Genomic DNA, 17971 nt, shown 5'->3' with positions numbered 1-17971 from the left:
ATTTTCCATATTACATACAGGTCATTTGGTTTATCTTTGTGCTTCACAGACTCATGGGCAGACAATGACAAGTATGAATGTGACGTGGGATGGCAGGCCTTCCAGGCAGGTTGCTACAAGCTGACCTCGGACAAGATAGATTGGGACACAGCTCAGAAGACCTGCCAAAAGATGGAGGCCAACTTGGCCAGCATCCACACCTTGCCTGAGCTAGAGTTCATCATACGGAACCTGAAGAAAGGTGATTTGTTGGTACATTTTCTTTTCAACTCTTAATTTTGTCTTGTCCTGTGATAATGTCCTTCTTGCATGTGGTTTCTTTCTGTAATGATATTGGTTCTAAGTTCTCTCTCTTTCTCTCTCTCTCGCTTGTATTCAGAGCACTGCGACAACCTTCTCGAATTGTTATCTCAACTCTTATCCATTGATGTCTTCTTTCAGACATCGAGGAGCTGTGGATAGGGCTCCATGACACTGATATGCAAATGGACTTCCAGTGGACCGACCACACGCCCGTCATCTTCACATTATGGCACCCCTTTGAGCCCAATAACTTCCGCAACACCCAGGAGGACTGCGTCACCATCTGGGGACCTGTGAGTGACCTCTGAACCCTCCTTGACGGTGACCCTCCTCGATCTCACAGCAACAGACCCTCACAGCGACGTCTGCTCTGTTTGTTTGGATTAAACAGCTGTGTTCTCTCTCTCTGTTTGTCTGTGTGCTGCTGGCATGCACAGGACGGCCGTTGGAACGACAGCCCTTGTAATCTGACACTTCCCTCCATCTGTAAGAAACCAGGAACAAAAAGTGATGGGAAACCACAGCACCAAGACTGCAAAAAGGTATTGTTATATTTCTGTCTTTCTATTTGCCTGTTAAAAATGTTTCCCCTTTAACCACTTAAACCCTATATCCTTTGTTGGCCAGGGTCCCCAACGCATCTGTAATTGCTCCCCTCCTTTATCCCTCTGCATCAAATCTCTTCACTGATCTACAAGCTCATAGCGTGTCACAACGTGACTTGTTGCTAGCTTGTAGACGTTTTATTGTCATCGAATGTTTGCCTAACATGATATGCCTAGAATAGTGGTTCATGTGGTTAATTAATTTATGATTATGATCTAAAAAGGATAATAGTAGTAATTCTAGGGGGTAAATGCAGAGTACCATCAACACACATGTGTAAAAGTAAAGAAGATATTAAAATGAGAATGAAAAATGACCTGGCACAGAAGCAGCACTACAGTGTACAGTGGCACAAGGGGGATAACTGTTATTGTAAAACTCTGAGCTGTTCTTTCACCCCTGTCCCCTGAGACGCTCTGGGTCTCCTATCTTCCACCCGTCCACCCCCAGTCTGAAACGCTTCTATAAATCACCCCCTCAGGGCCAGGAAGGTCAGCAGACGCCACAGCCCCAGACAACCCTAACCCCCACCAATACACACTCCCTCCACCCCCTTAACTCCCTGTACACTTTAACAGCCTGAGGAAATGCAGCACGCATTGCATTTACTTTGATCTGTTTAAATGTTTAAACTGTGTCTAATCACACGACACACACACTTACATTTACTTGGGCACTGTCCTTTTATGCTCTCCGGTTTTACCCACATGCTTAATCCAATCGCATCTGGTGGATCCATCTCCTTGTGTGATTTCACAGTAATTAACTCTCCATTATTGACGTTCAGCCTTATACTGCTTTTGAACGAACACTGGTGTTCACTATTCACAGTGCCAGCCAAGTGTTTGTTCCAAATATATCATAGGCGGAATGTTTATCTTTAATTTATGCCTCCCACGAGGGGTTATCAGTGGTCAGAAAATAGGTTTTCTCTAATGCAAGCAACAAGCGTCTTTGCTCTTTTTGCACATGTGTGCATGCAATTCATGACCATGGATTTGTGTGTGGGTCATAGGTCGGTGTAAGTCCTATATGTTGGCTATGCTTTGATTTATATCTGACTGTGTTTCTCAGCTGTTATTCTCAACAATAGGCTCTATATGTTTCAGGACATTTGTTTAGTGTCATGTAACTATACCTCTCTCCCTGGGGAGTATGGGCATCCCGGGTGGTCATGTGATAGGGGTCAGTTGGCATTGCACAGTATGGCATTGTGTGGCCATGTGGTGTAGTGGTTTCACCTCGAGCGGTTGTTGAGTCTCCCTTCGAAACACTTGACGCAACATGTGTGAAATGCCTTTGATGTAAGAGAATGGATTATTAGAGTCACTGCACTGTCCCCAACACGCTGTATGCGGCTTTTACAGCATTGTCACTGTGACTGAGGCAGTAGGAGACAGGAAGAAAAGGGAGTGCTAAGGGGGGTCATATGAATTTCAACAAAGCAGCAGCTGGAAGTCTTTGAGGCTTCTATCAGGCAGCCAGCCAGTTGACTCAGTAGCCAAAAAAGTGTGCAAAAAAGCTTGAGGTTGGGGCCGATTCACCCAATCGGACACCCATGTGTCTCTTGCACGCTCTCGCTCTCTCTCTCTCTCTCTCTCTGTCTCTCTCTCTCTCCCACGCAAACACATGCACACACACACAGTCATAGACACAATCTCACCTCTCATGGCATTGTGAGTGTTCGCTGCATTCCTCGTCCGTACATGTCCACCACTATGTGAACGGGTAGGAGAAATTGAGGGCAGGCAAGTTTAGGCGCACACAGGCAACTTGCCTGTCTCACACACTCTCTCTCTCTCTCTCTCTCTCTCTCTCTCTCTCTCAGCCTACTGAGTCACTGAGATTTTCTGTAGTTTTTTATCTTGACAAGAGTGTCTGACTCCTCTCCTCTCCTCTCTATCTCCCAACAGGGCTGGAAGTGGCACAGTCCAGCCTGCTACTGGGTAGGAGAGGACCAGGTCACATTTGATGAGGCCAAAAAGGCCTGTGAAGATAGCGGAGCTGCACTTGTTGCCATTACCAATAGGTAATGTGATACAGCCATTAACACATCCAAATGTCTCAATGATCACAATTGTATTACAGTCAAATTAATCCCTAAACAATCCTTTACATTTTGAAGGTTTGAGCAGGCCTTCGCCAACAGCCTAGTGTTTGGTCGCTCTGGAGACTCTTTCTGGATCGGCCTTCATAACCAGGGCAGTCCTGGGACTTTCCAATGGCTCGGTGGGGATGAGGTGTCGTACACCAACTGGAATCGAGACCAGCCAGGTTAGCATAGTTTCTTCTTCTTCTTCTTCAAGTAATACGTTTGAATGATGTTCTGTGACATAGTATGAAACACAAGGTAGTAGGTACAGAATGAGAGACCCACTCTAAAGATGAGCAGTTGCTGAACGCCTTAGTAAAAGACAAATCTATACCCTAGATTCGTCCCACTTATAATCTGTACCCAGAAATAGCAGGTGCTTATACAGATTTGCCCCAGTAACAGCCCTACTTAGCTGGATGTATGTGTTTCTGAGAAATCATCAGTTATCTCAATTTTTTACAGAGGTTAAAGTCAGCCAATGAAGCATGAGTTATTTTCTTTTTCTGTTTTTACAAAAATGGGCCAATATGTTAAGGAAGTTGTAAACATGTTTCTCCTTTTAACAAATATTGCAGCAGCACATTATAACAAGGCAGCAAAAGGCAGCAAATGCTTTGTGTAATATCAATCAGGGCCATCATGCAATTTCCAGATATATGAGCTCCATGATGTTAAAAACAGGCTTGGTCGAGGACTGAACGACAAGTCAAATTCCTCAGTCAAAATCCAGTAGGAGCATTGATGTCACCTCTTATGAACCCTATGCTCCCTGCTCAAACTATGGCAGAGGCTAGCGCATTATTCGGTATGTTTTTGTAGTGGACTTTCTCATTAATTGGGTTAACAATTCATTAATGGAAAACAAGTTTTAGCAAAAGGCCGATGCACACCTCAGAAGGCTAGTGACAGGTGCGTAGGGCAATAAAGCATACTTAAAAAGGTTATCTTTGAGCAACATTTTTGGCAAGTTTCTGACAGTGTGCGGGACCCTTCTTTGTTTTTCAAAGATAACCTTTTTAATTAATGGAAAACAAGTAATAGAAAAATTGCTATTTAACCATTCGACATTTTAATGGAAAATGATCAACTCGCCGGTGGACCTTTCCCTCAGACATTGGCTCAACTGTACTATTTCCACCAATGTCTGCGGTCCAGGCTCCTTTTGGCTAATGGGATGCCTCCCCCGTGTCTCTCTCTTTCAGTCCAAATTGAGGGTGGCTGTGTCTCCATGGCTACGGGCTTCGCGACAGGTTTGTGGGAGGTGAGGGACTGTGCGTCGTCGCGTGCCAAGTTCATCTGCCGTCAGACCCAGGATACGTCGCTGAGTCCTGAGCCTCCTGCCCCACAGCCCACCCCGAGCCTCACCGGCTCCTGCCCTGCTGCCTGGAAGAGCAGCAGTGACCTGCGACACTGTTACAAGGTACATTTCAGCACTGGAGTTAAGGCCAACTTGGCCCTGTTGGGCTTCAAAGTTTCTACACAATGTGCAACTTTAATAGCCTTAAAAGTCATCCATTTATAAAACTCGACAATTGTAGCACACTTTCCATTTGGATATGTATGCAGAAAACATAACAAAACTATATAGACAGTCAACATAAAAAGAAGCAGGGGCCCGCAACTCACTTTAAGATGCTCCAAACCTTTATTCAGCGACAGGCAGGCAGAAAAAATACGACGTTTCCACCTCACGATCTTTATCAATTATATGATTTTTTTTGTGATGGCTATTCAAAAGTAGCAGATATACAAGCTATACATCTGTATTTTAGTTTATTTAAAAAAAAAAAATTGGGGGGAAATTAAAAAACTTCAGTGCACTGTGCCTACACATGTTGCGACCGCAAGTCGCAACATGTGTAGGCACAATGCAAGGAATAAATGCATTCACCATGTATCCGAAGGAAGTCTGATCCAATCATTTTTTGATTTCTCCAGTTTAATCCTGAGTTTAAGTTTTGTTGTGTTCAAGATCTTTGTCCTACTGACGTCTTTGTCCTACTGTCCAGTTGGGATTGTGTTGAAGTCCAGCGCATTTTAGAGCTTCAATGCCGTGAGCCATGAAATGTTGTGGTTGTCTTTTTTCCATTGTTAATATTGTATCTGTGTTGTCCCAGCCTTGTACCTATTGTTTTACCCGTTTCTCTGACATATTGTAAACCACATTTTTCACATGTGATTAAGTAAATGCAATTGCTGGTTCTGGTTGTTATTTGTTGTTTAATCTCTAACACGCGTTTTGTAGTTCCATTTTTGACTAATTGTTTGGGTTTGAAGTATTCTGGTCCCTGGCGTGCTGGTGTGTTGATTTCTTTTAGCTTGCTGTGTACTAGATAATCTTTAAGGTTTTTGTTTTTTCTGTAGGCCGATATAATTTTATAATCTTTTAGAAGATCATCCGTTCGGTTCTCAAAATTCCTTTTTATTCTGTTGTTGGCTAGTGTGCTCTGTGTTGAATCACTGGTTATCAGGGCCAATTTAGGGCCTGGATCCCGCACTCTTATTTCTAAGAAGGTACTTTGAGCTTTCCGGAGGAATGTCCTATAGTGTATCCTCTTAGTCTGAGGGCCTTAAATAGTGTTTTACAAGCTATTTTGAAATCACTTCTTTGCGTGCAAATCATATGGAATCTTAGTAGTTGTGATTTGACTATCCCTGTGTAGGAGTGTGTCGGGTGGAATGACGTTTTGTGTAATAGGGCGTGGGTGTCTGTTTCTTTAAAGAATACTTTTAAGTCTAGTTTCCCATTTGTGTTAAAGTTTGGGCCCTTGAAGATTGTTACATCAAGAAAGTCAATCCTTTCAGTGTGTGTCACAAATTTCATCGTTATGGATCTATGATGGCTATTTAGAACATCAATAAATTCCTGGAAATCTTCTTTGCTATGTTCCCATATTCCAAATGTATCATCCAGAAACCTATAGTAATGGGTTGGTTTAAGTCTGCATTTTTCTAGTGCTGTCTGCTCCCATATGCTCATGTAAATGTTTGCATAAGATGGTGCAAATCGCTTTCCCATGGCCGTCCCTTTGATTTGTAAATAAAACTTGTTGTTAAAGGAAAAATCATTCTGGGTTAGATTTAATTTGGGGGGGGGGGATCTTTGTGTGAACTAACTGTGATTGTGTAGATCGGCCTCAGGTCTTAATAGGTTAAGCTATTATTTTATTGCTCATGCTATGTATTACTGTGTAGGTATTTCAACTGGAACAGATCAAGCTCAGCTGGCTGCAGGCTCATCTGTTCTGCCAAGGATACGGGGCCAATCTGCTCAGCATCAGTGGCCCCGAGGAGGAGCAGTTCGTCCTGAAGGTCCTCCATGAGACATTTGGGTGAGTAATATGCACCTGACTGGATATCGTTGCTGTCGGGCAGAAACCTCATAAATCCAAATTCTCCATTTTTCTCTTTTTCTTTAATGCCCCACAGTATTTCGAATCTTAAATAGTAATAAAAAAAGGAGCGGTTTTGGACATATGTGGCACTTTCCGCCCAACAACAACTACATACAATAATGTGGAGAGAGATGACCATAATGAAAATCATGATGTTGGTGAAGATGATGATGATGATGATGATGATGCCTGCAGATCGGAGGATCATGAGCAGCACTGGTTCTGGATCGGCCTGAACCGCAGGAACCCTGTGGACAACGGCAGCTGGAAATGGAGTGATGGGCTGGCTGTGAGTCTGATCTTACATTCACATGCATGCTTGAGTGAATTATAGAATCGTTGTTTGCCACTACATCATGGCTTGATACATCTTTCATCTAGTGTGCTTATAAAAGGATCCATGTGTTAAATACAGCTGTTTTTTGTTGAGTCTCTTCATTCATATTCCGTAGTACACATACCAGAACTTCGGGCGCTACAACTACAACATCCGCCAGTGTGCTGCAGCCGATCTGGGTACAATGACCTGGCTGGCCATGCATTGTGACTCTGAGTTGGACTGGATCTGCAAGATCCCCAGAGGTAAAATTACACTAAATAAATTACACCGGGGGCATACAACTGACCGCCCGGAGTGCAAATGGCTAAAAGGAAAGAACCGCTATAGCTGCAGGAACTGTATTCATTTTGGCTATAGATTTCAATAATACAAAGCTTGCTGTTTGAATTATTCATCATGTAACAAATACATGATACATATTTATGTTTTCAGGTAGCGTGGCCAAAGAGCCAGAAACCACTGAAGGTCAGTCTGCCAACCAAAGCTTTTGTTTTCAAACACACACAGCTCAACTCAACTTAACTTTTATAGCCGTCCACAGGGGCTTCACAGAGAGAAACAAACAACACGCCCTCAAGTCTTTTTTTGTCCTCTTGTAGTGTCCACTTCTCCAGAGTGGATTGGCTTTGAGGAGGCAGAGTACAAATTCTTTGACCACCGCTCCACGTGGGACCAAGCCCAGAGGATCTGCTCCTGGTTCGAAGCCTCACTGGCCTCTGTCCACTCGGTGGAAGAGGAGAACTTCCTTGCCAACACTTTGCGCAAGGTACTCAACAGTAGTTCAACTAACTAGTTCATAATCATTATACCTGCAAGCAATGCTGGGCAATAGAGTGATGTTTAGCTCCTTTGTCTGTAGGCTTTGCCGCTGATCCTACTGGTACAGTAGATATACTGATTCAGACTAATGTGCTTTGAATATTATGGTTTATTGCATATAAAATAAATATAATTAAGTACATTACTCACCCCATGGCCTGCATACAGTTTGCCAACTGTCTCCAAACACTGACATGTCTTAGTAGCTGTGGGCCAGAAGTAATGTCCATAGCTCTCTCTCCATGGCAGATGTCCAAGATCGAGGGTGACAACTGGTGGCTGGGACTTCATACCTATGCATACGATGGCCGCTTCAGCTGGTCGGACCACTCCGTACTCAACTATGTGTCCTGGGCCTTGGGGAGGCCTCACTCACTCAGCCGAGATCGCAAATGTGTCTTCACGTCCGCCGGCAAAGGTAGGAGGGGAGCCTGAAGCCAAAGCCTGCCTTTTTATTTGTCACCTTAGCAATTTGTCGTATGAAAGCCACCAAATACCACCACACCTGATACTACAATGTTTCACTCCGGTAATAGGGGGCTGGGCGGATCAGAAGTGCCACTCAGACCTGCCGTACATCTGTAAGAGAGTGAACGTCACGGGGACTATTCCGCCGACGCCGTCCTCACCCATGCCCCCATCAGGATGTCCTCCTGGCTGGTCCTCCTACCTGCATAAGGTAGGCCCTCCTGGTTTAACCAATCAAGACCTGAGGCCAATTCTAAACCAGTAGTTCTCAAAAATGTTCAAATGTACAAGTTTGCAGCTTTGAGCTTGTATGTATATTTGCTATTTTTGAATGGCCAACACAAAAATCAAAAATGACACAGTTGCTTTCTCGGCTTTAATGAAAGAAGAATTCCATGCTAGAAGGCTTTCTTACCTTTATTTGTTACGTCCCCACCAAAGAGGTCCAGGTGTTATTTTGTGCAAAACCTCCTTATTGGCTATTTCCCCTACCATAAGCCCTAAATGAAATGAATGGGGCTATGGGGTGTTGTGCTAATTTGCTTATTTCCATCGCTCAAAACATTTTTTTTGTTGTATATATCCTCTCTTCATAATGTAAATAATATCCCAAGCGGCACACTTTACTACTTATTTCGATGGAAATAAGCGAACACCCCATAGCCCCATTCAATTCCCATTCAATTCAATGCAATTCATTGAGGGCTTATGGTAGGGGAAATAGCCAATAAGGAGTTTTTGCACAAAAAAAACACCTGGACCTCTTTGATGGGGACGTAACGACTACAAAGAAAGGTAAGAAAGTCTTCTAGCATGTAATTCTCCTTTAATTAATTAAGGGGGATTTATGCTTATTTGCGTGCCGGTGCCACAACATATCCCAGCTTATCTTATAATAGCACAATGATTCCAAATGTGTGTGTGTGTTGTGCGTAGTGTTTCAGAGTTCATGGCCTGGAGGAAGCCAGTAGGGTTACGTGGTCTGCAGCCAAGCTGATGTGTGAGACAAAAGGAGGCGTCCTGGCAGTGGTACCCAATCATTTGGAGCAAGGTACTACAGCCTACATAAACACACGCACACACGCACACACGCACACACACACACACACACACACACACACACACACACACACACACACACACACACACACACACACACACACACACAGAATCACACTTGCCACGCATACAGTACACAAAATCACACATATGAACGCGTCAGCATGCACAGTTGCACACATACACACTCATACATACATAAATACACACTGTACACACTGTACACACACACACACACACACACACACACACACACACACACACACACACACACACACACACACACACACACACACACACACACACACACACACATACACATCTTATGTGTATGTACACAGATGAACACATTAGCATGGCATGCACGTACGCACACACGCACGCACTCACGTACTGATAACATTATCGATGTTGTCACACACAGCCTTTGTCACCACTCTGCTGTACAATGTCAGCGTTGACCTGTGGGTGGGTCTGACGTCCGACTCCAAAGGCCATTTCCAGTGGGCCCAGCCTGGCCTGCTCAGCTATACCAACTGGGCTCCAGGAGAGCCTCTGGACAACAGCGGACCTCACCACAACAAGAACCCGGTACACACTGTTCTCTGGCAGCACACATTAACCTTTTAAAGCGCAATGACACTTTGGTAGAGGTTTGGCGTGTGTAGTTATCTTGCCGTGAACTCCAAATAATAGCGATGTCTTCAATAGTTGCTCTGGTGATTAGATATTGATATTCCAATAATATTCTCCTCATTGATTTTCCATTGCATAGTGAATCAGCTCTCTTTTAACACAAACTTACCATTTGAATTAGGAAGAAGACATGTAATGGATCCATGGATCCAGATCTAGAAAAAAATTAATAGAAAATATTAAATAAAGTAAAAGGTTTTATGACATTATATATTGGCAGAATCGGTGTTTGTTTATGTGCTAATTGCTAAAAGAGTGATTTGGTAATATATATTTCTACTCAACGGAGCAACTATTGAAGATATGCTAATATTTGGAGTTATTATGGCATATCTTGTAAAAGGTAACTACACAACCCAAACCTCTACTAAAGTGTAATTGTGCTTTAAACACAATTGATCAGAGTCCGCCAGGGCTCTGTACTATAGAGGGTATGCGCATGCTTAAAGTGAATGGCACATCGAGTGGCAAAGCAACATGCAAAGTGAGTTTAACATGGTTTAACGTTGTTTAATGCAATCAGATAGGACTTTTCTGTTTGGCTGCATGGGTTGTCAACGCCAGAAAGTAGTTTTTTGCCAGTCAGTAGGCATTCCAGCATAACTTCCGGGTTTGATGATGATGTCACACCTCTATAGGACGTCTAGTATTTCCCTCTACACTGAATCTCCGGCAAAAATAGACGATCTGTAAGTTCACAACGAACGCGAATGCCCACTTGTTGCAGGCTTTACTTGTAGATCTGCTCGCTTCGGCAAATTTTGTAACAGCGTAATTGGTAGGTGGTTAGAGTTCGTGTAGTTAAGTGTGTTGAATTGCGCTCGTGTCGCCCATGTCCTGATCTGTTGGCTCACTGTCACTGTGCAGGGGAACTGTGTGGTGATGGTTCACGGGAACCCACAGAAGAATACCGGCAGGTGGGCTTCTCGTCCCTGCGAAATGGAGAAACATGGTTTTATCTGTCAGAGGAAACAAGGTGATTTTGCTGTTTTTTTACAGTTCTTTTATCCAACTGCACAAGTTAGTAATTTTCTAGACATAAAGCGCAGAGTGGTTTCGGTTGTGTATATATCACCTTGCTGTGATATAACTCCAAATATTGGTGAAAATCAAGAAACATCACGAAATGTCCATAAATACAAAGCAAATTAACAAAAAAATAAAAAAAAATAAGAAAAAGTATGGCATTTTCTTTTAAAAGAAAATGTTGATTTTGATATTTGTATTAGGAAGAAGACCCATCGGAATCCGGCTCTTCAAAAAGTAAAATCAATAGGAAGTTGAAAGAAATAAATACGTACTGAGTGACGGAGCTGTTTCACTGTGCAATTTATGCAAGTCAATGAGGAGACTATTTTTAATCTTCGGATTTCTAATCAATGGATCAACAGAGCGATATCTTGCCATTGTGTCATTAGACTTTAAGTCAGCTCTATAGCTGTTTCATTAACCTTTTTCTTTTCTTCTTTTTACTTCAGACTATCATTTGACATTTAAACTCGACAAGAGATTTCAAATCTTATCACAGACGTAATTCCTGCTACAACAGCTCAGAACATATACAAACCTGTCCAGGTAGACTAGAGGGGATTAACTCGTCTCCCCGTGTCTAATTGTCCTGTTTGTTCAGACTCAGCATTCCCCCCAGCCCCCGCCCTCATTCCCCCCTCCCTCTCCACGCCCGTGGAGTTGGGTAGAGTGATGTACCGTGTGGTACAGAAGCGTCTGGATTGGACTGGGGCGATCCACCTGTGTGAATCTCTTAACGGGACCCTGGCCACGGTGAAAGATCCATACCAGCAGGGCTACCTGACCCTGCTGATGAACAGCTTACACCGCTCTGCCTGGATTGCACTGTACAACTATGGGGTGAGATCATATTTTAATCTCTTTCATCTTACATTATACTTAACCATATTAACTCTGCAGAGTCCCTAACTTGGGCAGACTTCTTTTTACCCCCCTTTTCTTCACAATTTAGCCGTTATGCCAATTATTTCCTGCCCACACACATTTCTGTGTTGACACTGCGTTGTATCTCCTACTGACTCACCTGCCAGTGAGGAGCCCCTGCTCCTCACCATAGACATAGGGTAGGGTGTCGGACTCATGACTGTAGGACTGTTGCACTACCGCCGCACTTACACCCTCACGTCGATACACGTCGCTCCAATGAACTGCAGCGGCCAATGAGGCATCTATTTTTTTATATGCTCCTCACGCCCAGCACTCCCTGCAGGCCAGGACTGTAGGAGTAACTTGTCGTGACAAATATCACCCTCCCCTGAACACACGGCCAATTGTGTTCATATAGACACTCGACAAAGCCGGATGCACCACGGTGGATTCGAACCCCCAGACTCTGTGGTGGTGGGCAGCTACTTTACCACTGCGCCACCCAAGTGCCCAGTATACAGTGTACGCATATACTGGGTACGCATATCATAGGCAAAAATATAAATAGGTGAGCATTAAGGTGAGAATAAGCAAACATTTCGCAAAAATAGCTGATGTTCAAGCTCACAACGTGTCGCCAAGCGATACATGAGAGCTTGAAGATCAGCTATTTTAGATATTTGGTGGATGACTAATTATATGGGGCTTGAGTGGTTAAAGGGAAACGACATCCTTTTTGCCAAAAAAATTATGTTAATGACGTTTAGAAGATTTCGAACACTTTCCTGGGGTTAGATATTTTAGATTTTAGCAGTGAACCCAGTGTCTCTGATGTCATCGACACTGGGCTCACTTACTTCCTGGACTACATCAAGGTTAATTAAATAAGGTTAGGAAGCGAAGACCGTACGATGGACTCCATGTTGCTCCCTGGAAGGAAAGAAACATACGCAATGGGCTATATGCAGCCAACACTTCCACGTTCAGCTTCCTTGGTCTCAATTGCGCATGTTTCTTTCCTTCCAGGGAGCAACATGGAGACCACCGTACGGTCTTAGCTTCCTGTCCTATTTAAATAGTCCTTGGACTACATGTAGTCTCAGTAAGACAGCTCTCCCCCTAGTCACAAGGAGGAGCAGTGCACCAAAGCATTATGGGAATTGTAGTCCAGGAAGGAAGTGAGCCCAGTGTCGATGACATCAGAGACACTGGGCTCACTGCTAAAATCTAAAATATCTTTTAGTGTTCTACATCGTCATCTAAACGTCATTAACATATAGGGTGAAGTGTCCCTTTAAGTGGCACCAGAACAAACATATGTTTTTGTGTATGATTTTCAGGGGCGGACCTTCACCTGGTTGGGGGAAGAAGAAGTGGTATATTCTAACTGGAAAGATGGGGAGCACAATCTACTGGCAGGATGTGGTCACATGGCCACTACTGGAGAATGGACTACAACACCCTGTGATGATAAACTGGAGGCTGCTATCTGTGAAATTGGTTCAGGTAAGTGACAAGTGAGCATGCGTACATGTGTGTGTGCGTGCGTGCGTGCGTACGTGCGTGCGTGCGTGCGAGCGTGCGAGGGAGTGAGTGAGCAAGCAAAATTATATTGTGCAAGTGTGGTTGCGTGTCTAAGAGAATAAATAAACAATTGTTACAACAACGTCCTATCCTCCCCTGTCAGAAGAGCCTGCGGTTCACCAGTGGAGTTACCCGGGACAGTGTCCCCACTCTCTGGGTGACTGGTCCTGGGTGCCGTTCAGAAACCACTGCTATGCCTTTAACCTACAGAATCTCAAACTGCAGCAGGATGCACACTCATCCTGTAGGAAAGGTAACCTAGTCGTTTTTGCTTCACCTAGTCACACTCGATTCAGTCTCTCTCCCCACATTTGTAGCTCATTTCACTGTACAGCACTGTTTTTCAAGGTGCGGCCCTTGGGGGGTGGGGGTGGGATGGGGATACTGGGGGGTCCCCAGAAACAAATCTTAATATACTGTAGCATCATAATCAGTTGAACGACTTTAACTCTTTTTTTTATTCAAAATAGCTAATCTATTCTAGTCTATTTTCTTTAAACAATGTGGACATTTTTTTTAAATACTAAAAGTATATGAATTATCTTATCTTACTTGGGCCCTGGCAAAATATACACTACTGCTGTAATGGTACATGACCCAGTGCAGCACTTTTCGACCAACTCTGCCATAGACAACAATCACAAATTTAGACTTGTTTCATTAAGATCACTTTGGAGTGTATTGTCATTATTCCTCCATACACTGTATGCTTTGTACTGTGTCAATGGATTTGACTAAACTCACCATCCAATGGCCTAGTTTTACTGTTTTTGTATCCCCTGACCCCCCTTTCTCTTTCTCTGTCTCTCCCCACTTTTCACTTTGTCTCTTTCTCCTTTCTAGTTGGGGCAGAACTTCTCTCTGTCTTGGATGAGACGGAGAATGGATTTATATGGGAACACGTTCAGAGCTATGCGGAACAAGCACATGGAGCTTGGCTGGGCATATCCTTAAAAGGTACAGGACACTTCAGACAACATTTCATTTCAAATCGACTTAAACCATTCCACCTGACAAACCATTCTGACTGAACGGAGCCTTGATATTCACTGAGTGAGTCTGTAGTCTCATGTGGTCAGACCCGCACCATCTTACGCCATTACTTCCAGCAACAGGAGATTTTAATCACAAGTCAGCATGTCCAGGTTTTTGCCAGAGATTCAAGTACGTAAGTAAGCCTCTGTTTGGCTGGACTGACCGGAAGTCCATGTTCGGCCAGTGGTTGATCTAAGGAGGCCTGTCTGTCACGCATATATATATATATTTTGTCTCAGGTAGCAGTCCTTAGCAACTTTGTAATAGTTGTACTCGAGACATTAGATATCTTTCTAATTGGGTGTGCAGCTAGTGCACCATGAGCCGACCAGTGCATTATTAAAAACTGGGTATCCTGTGCTGTCCTGTAGGTAGCAATCTGGTGTGGAGTGAGAGCACAGAGATGTCGTACACCAACTGGGAGGTGCAGGACGACATCCTGAGCAGCATGCTTTCTGCCAATACCTGCTTCTGGATCCAGAGCAACACTGGCCTGTGGAAGCCGGGCTCCTGCAAGAACCGCACACACGGGGTCATATGCAAACGGCCGCGCAGTAAGCAAGCCTGAATGTTGCATTCATTCATTAGTGTGTTCAAATGCATGCCCTGCAAAGCAAGGCTTCATTTGTGTATGAGGTTAAATTGAGATTTTGAAGTAGGCCCGGGTCTTGATAGCACCATCAACAATTGCAAGGATTATTTGCATGTTTATATGAATTCAGAGGAAGTCTCAAATTATATACATGTCTGTCTTATACTAATCATTCATTTGTTTTCTTCTTTCAGGTGCTGATATTTCAGCAGTAACTGGTAAGTTGCTGTTACTATACTCTGCTCACTAGTAATGTGTTGGCATCATGGAATTGGATATGTTTACTGTACCAATCCTAAACCTGTTTACTGTACCAATCCTAAACCTCATTCTGTCTTTACCCAGGGGACCCAAACCACCTTCCCACTCTGATTGTGATCGCGGTGACAGCGCTGCTTCTGTTGATGTTGATTGTGGCAGTGATCTACCTGTACCGCCGGCGAGGTGTCGGGTCCCGGGGGTCTTATGAGGGGGCCCGCTATAGCCGCAGTAACTCCAACCCAGCTGAGCAGGCAGAGAAAAACATCCTGGTGTCCGACATGGAGCTGAACGAGCAACAAGAGTAGCATAGCCACCCTGGACTGACCTGGGACAAGCCTGGCCCCAAAAGAGACTGATTTCAGTGTGCTGACTCAGATTGTGACTTTTAGCTTTTATTTTTATCCCTTTTTATGAAAAAGAAAAATATTTGTAAATGCTGAAGGGCTGTGTAGAGCACAGTGGCTGTCAGTGAGTCCCCACCGTCACAATCTGTGCACGCCAAGACTCAACAACAGATCCATTCCCTTAAAGACAGACTTTTCCGAAAAGGGCTCCATGAAGCCTATTCATGGATGTAATGGAAGCTCTGCGGGGAGCAGCTGGAAGAGTTCATTATTGAATTGCGTGTTGAAAGGTGTCCCAGCTGTCTGCTGATGTGCCAACGTCCATTTTTCGTATGGTGTAACGTCACCATCCCATTTCTTTTCTTATTTGTAATTAAAGCAGATATCAGAAAAGTCATAATACAAAACAACACATTTTAACCGAAGCCATTCTTCTGTCATAAATTATCCACTCACCGAACCAAACGTATTCTTTATTTTTATTTTGCACCGTGACAGTATTTCTTTCCCCGGAAATGAACTTCTGTTCATTTTGTTCATTTTTATTGATATGGATTAATTTGCCTTCTTTATCTGTGCAGCTGTAGAGGACTGTTGATGACGATGCATACACTTATAGCCCTTTGTGAGTCTGCCTCTCCCCTCTCTGATCTGACACGTCAGCACCAGCTGTGCTAGAACCAGAAGAGGATGAAGTCCAAATGTGAATGTGTGGAAGGTGACAGGGACTCAGAAGATGTCCCAAGGACCACAGTGACAAAGTACGGCAATACACTACATTTCCGCACATACAGTAAGGGTTGAGCACGGTTGTTAAATATACAATTGCATTTTCAGTTATTTTGAGCTGTTTAAACATTATTTCGGGTAAATGATTCTCTTGTCCATAGACATCATTAACAAGGTACTCTACAGTGTGTGTCACTTCCGTGATTTCAAAGTTTGATACCATCGATTCAGCATTTTTACTGAACATTTGCCTGCGTGTTTATATGCATTGAACTCTGAATGTTTGTTTTTGGCACTTGTTACCATGATTTACGGCTGTTTCAACAAATGTATAATGTCATTCACTTACTGTACGCATTATTAATGGTACTTTTTATGATTCAGGATCTTGTTAAGTTTTGACTGGTAAAGATAGCCTATGTGAAAATTCACCCTCTTATTTGACCTATTTTGCCAACAGTGCAACTAGCATACTCACTGCCTTGCAAAGGAAAACATCCTTCTTGTGAATGAAGGAAATAGTGCTGTGAGAATCTTGAAAGAATCTTAAACAACCTTAAAAGTAAATTCCCTCTTTCTCATTAGAAACCTACATAGGCTATACCTTTGTGTGTCATTCAGGATTTTGACTTATGTTGAATACAGGCAGAATAGTAACTGGATTTTAGAGGGGAAAAGTTTTTTTTTCTTCTCTCCGTACCTTCCTCATACATTCCTCATCCAAACGTTCCTGCTTGTGAGTGAATTTCTGTATGCCTTCAGTCTGACGCTGTTTCACTGAAGCTTGCTTAATACTTCATCGTACGGCGGTGTCGGGCACAGAAGATAGTTCTACAAGCTCACAACACAGTGGCGATGCTTGCAAATCGGCTGCTTTCTCTGCACGACACCATTGTACGATGGCACATAGGTATGTCTCTATGGAAAAAGGAGGAATGAGAGAGGGGGACATATAGGCGTGTGCGTCTTTTGTGTGTGTGTGTGTGTGTGTGTGTGTGTGTGTGTGTGTGTGTGTGTGTGTGTGTGTGTGTGTGTGTGTGTGTGTGTGTGTGTGTGTGTGTGTGTGTGTGTGTGTGTGTGTGTGTGTGTGTGTGTGTGTGTGTGTGTGTGTGTGTGTGTGTGCATGTGCAGCCTCCAGCTGTGGAATGTTGAGTCGGCAAGAAGAGCTCAGTGGCACGTCTGGAACCAATCAGAGAGAAGGAGGGCTCAGGGCCGGTGGGGGTTAGGAAGGGGGGGAAAAACACTACAAGGGAGAGAGAGAGAGAGAGAGAGAGAGAGAGAGAGAGAGAGAGAGAGAGAGAGAGAGAGAGAGAGAGAGAGAGAGAGAGAGAGAGAGAGAGAGAGAGAGAGAGAGAGAGAGAGAGAGAGAGAGAGAGAGAGAGAGAGAGAGAGAGAGAGAGAGGGGGTGTTATGCACATAATGAGGAATGGGGGTTTTGGCAGAGAGAAGGGTGGGAGGAGTTGAGGTGCAGGGCAGTGATAGTGACATGTCCTAGGCTCACCCTGTCCTCTGCTGGTGGCTTACTGTACAAGCCTTTCCTACTTATTTTGCAGTTGTCAGCTGGAAGGATGCACGTTATGATGAGGTAGAACTGTCTTCTATGGACGTATTCAGCCCTGGTAGGCTACAGTAGATTCCCAGTGAGATTACTTTTGTTGAAGTACGTGTGTGGGAAGGGTTGGTGGGGTTTGGGTCTAATCCCTGTGAAGATTTTTAAAAGCACCTGTTCAAAGTTCTGAAAGTATTTTT

The 17971-nt window shown here is 43.8% G+C and overlaps 1 protein-coding gene across 1 annotated transcript in view; it reads left to right on the top strand.

The window, feature by feature from the left end:
- Positions 1-17482, top strand: part of mrc2 (mannose receptor, C-type 2) — a 32006-nt gene extending 14524 nt beyond the window's left edge. Inside the window, exons 7-29 of the mRNA XM_083780029.1 lie at positions 50-241; positions 442-596; positions 741-845; positions 2823-2938; positions 3035-3183; positions 4207-4424; positions 6200-6336; positions 6595-6688; positions 6852-6981; positions 7172-7204; positions 7339-7505; positions 7808-7976; positions 8095-8237; positions 8963-9077; positions 9510-9676; positions 10649-10757; positions 11412-11650; positions 13018-13183; positions 13365-13514; positions 14105-14218; positions 14668-14850; positions 15083-15106; positions 15234-17482. Of these exons, the coding sequence (XP_083636155.1) occupies positions 50-241; positions 442-596; positions 741-845; positions 2823-2938; positions 3035-3183; positions 4207-4424; positions 6200-6336; positions 6595-6688; positions 6852-6981; positions 7172-7204; positions 7339-7505; positions 7808-7976; positions 8095-8237; positions 8963-9077; positions 9510-9676; positions 10649-10757; positions 11412-11650; positions 13018-13183; positions 13365-13514; positions 14105-14218; positions 14668-14850; positions 15083-15106; positions 15234-15454 (3296 nt within the window). The 3' untranslated portion in view covers positions 15455-17482. The remainder of the gene's footprint in view (positions 1-49; positions 242-441; positions 597-740; positions 846-2822; positions 2939-3034; positions 3184-4206; positions 4425-6199; positions 6337-6594; positions 6689-6851; positions 6982-7171; positions 7205-7338; positions 7506-7807; positions 7977-8094; positions 8238-8962; positions 9078-9509; positions 9677-10648; positions 10758-11411; positions 11651-13017; positions 13184-13364; positions 13515-14104; positions 14219-14667; positions 14851-15082; positions 15107-15233) is intronic.
- Positions 17483-17971: the final 489 nt, after the last annotated feature.

This window comes from Protomyctophum parallelum, assembly GCF_964188405.1.
Source record: "Protomyctophum parallelum genome assembly, chromosome: 13".
Classification (NCBI taxonomy): domain Eukaryota; kingdom Metazoa; phylum Chordata; class Actinopteri; order Myctophiformes; family Myctophidae; genus Protomyctophum; species Protomyctophum parallelum.
The sequence above is the reverse complement of the archived record's forward strand: the minus strand, read 5'-3'. Positions and strand labels throughout refer to the sequence as shown.